Source organism: Sinocyclocheilus rhinocerous, unplaced genomic scaffold (assembly GCF_001515625.1).
Source record: "Sinocyclocheilus rhinocerous isolate Xijiao unplaced genomic scaffold, SAMN03320098_v1.1 scaffold642, whole genome shotgun sequence".
NCBI lineage: Eukaryota > Metazoa > Chordata > Actinopteri > Cypriniformes > Cyprinidae > Sinocyclocheilus > Sinocyclocheilus rhinocerous.
This window is the reverse complement of record NW_015626390.1, coordinates 1,254,949-1,257,061: the sequence shown is the minus strand read 5'-3', so window position 1 is coordinate 1,257,061 and position 2,113 is coordinate 1,254,949. Positions and strand designations below refer to the sequence as shown.

Genomic DNA, 2,113 nt, shown 5'->3' with positions numbered 1-2,113 from the left:
TTTTTTTGCACCCTCAGATTCCAGATTTTCATATAGTTGTATCTCAGCCAAATATTGTCCTCTCCTAAAAAAAAAAATTGACCCTTATGACTGGTTTTGTGGTCCAGGGTCACATTTAACAATTGCATGATGTTTTATTAACAAGGTTCGGGAGGAGCATGATCAGATAATCAACCAGTTCAGCACAGGTGGAGCTCATTTAGTTAATCATCTTAACTAGCACGATACGTATGCCCTAACCCTAATACAGCCAACTCCACTCTGTCCCATGACAGTTTTCCAGCATTCCTCCTCCACCCCAACTCCTCACTCTTAAATTATTCTCATTCCATACTAGGGACTGGGGGAGTTCTCGGGTTTCGGACTATATTCCGGGCTCAGAACCCTCCCTCAGGACAGCACGCCAAATATGCTTACTATTTGCTCAATCCGATTATACGTAAGTGCGAACCTGTGAAAGTTTATTAAAAGTTTAACAAAAATTATATTTTGAGATGCCCAATGAAACATGTTTTATCTTTTCTCCAATTCCATTATGTTTTCCCGAATTCGGTGATTTATCTATTTATTACCAAAATGGTGGTAATCAAATGAAGACATAAAACATTATATTTAAAAAAAATAAAATTAAGCAATTCCTTTTATTTTTTTAGCAAACAAAGTGCTGCACAACAGAGGTTTACAGTTAAAACATGGAGGAAAAATTGTGTGGTTATTCCTTAAAAAGAAATGATTTAAAAAAATATGCTTGCTTATGAGTGTACCAGACAAAACTGTGGTTCTTATTAGCACAGAGACATGCAGAACATGCAGACTTCATATTTAAATAGTTTAGTTCATTTATTTAACAGGGACAATGCACAACACAAGTGTTGTGCCAGAGTTAGCTTTAAAGCTAATTTGCATCTGCAGTCCCTGGGCAGGAAGTTGTTACAAAATTACAATATTCCGTCCCAAACAATACAATACATACAATCACATCACACTCCATAAAATTGAAAAAATCAGGTCAGTGATCACATATTTGGCTTTCCTTAAGCCATACATTAAGCGTAGTTTTAAAAATACTAAATGTTGTACACTCTCTAATATAAACAGGTATTAAATTCCATCTTTCTGCTGCTCTAACTGTCCAAAGACAGTTTTCTTATATTTAATCGAACAATCAAATAGTCTTTTTGCATTTTAATATTCACAGACACTTTGACGTTATACAGTAAATTCCTTTTTTATGACCAGATTCCTTGATTCTGTCCGCGTTTTTTGCATCGCAGAAATCATAGGGCCCTAATTTCTAAGCAGTTAAACTTACAAAAACAGAGCTCTTAGCAAATGCATGGTACGTTTTGCACAGGCAAGCACCACTTACATTTTATCACTTGGAAAATGTAAAAAATTTAGTTTGCAGATTGCAATATTTCTCATGGGATAGTGGGGCACTGATTTAGCAAGACTAGGCAAATTAATCGGTGCAGTTTCCTGAAAATAATTGATGAAACTTCATGAATGATTAAATCTGGTGTAATGTTTCTAATGGATCCTGTCTCGACATCTTTCAGGGAGACACGTTTGAGTCAAAACGAAAGAGGCTCAAACAGAGTGTGCAGGATGTGGAAGTATATGCAACGAGCAATCAGGTACTTTCGGTATATTACTTACAGTCTGTTTTTCTATGTATTTTTTATATATTTTTTGACCATTGCACATCTATAAAATGTACCATAGAAATAGTCTTCATAAGAACATGGTGTTATCTTTAACTCAAAAACTTCACAGCTGTAGTTGGAGTGTTGGCGTCGTTGCCATGTTTCACTTTTGCAGGGCAGAACAGTCTGCTATAGTCCAGAGGCCAGCAGTGTGACTGCTCATTGGCACGCATCTTATAAATGAAACCCATTACAAGTCTGGCATGTGTTCATGGTCTTGATTGAATGTCATTAAGAGAGAAGATGAGCTCATATTTTTTCTTTATGATGGAGGCTACTAACAGGTGCAGCCATATATAAACCCATATCAGATCTTTAATTTGTGTGATACGTAATGATGCCATGGCTGGTTCAGGTTATGGTTTACACACAGATATACTACTGTTTAAAGGGGTCCTATTATGCTC

At 36.2% G+C, this 2,113-nt stretch overlaps 1 protein-coding gene across 1 annotated transcript in view; it reads left to right on the top strand.

Annotated features, from left to right (window-relative positions):
• LOC107713955 (uncharacterized protein C18orf63-like) overlaps positions 1–1,782 on the top strand; it is a 14,098-nt gene extending 12,316 nt beyond the window's left edge. Inside the window, 2 exon segments of the mRNA XM_016519626.1 lie at positions 1,560–1,637; positions 1,777–1,782. Coding sequence (XP_016375112.1) covers positions 1,560–1,637; positions 1,777–1,782 — 84 coding nt within the window.
• The last annotated feature ends 331 nt before the right edge of the window (positions 1,783–2,113 follow it).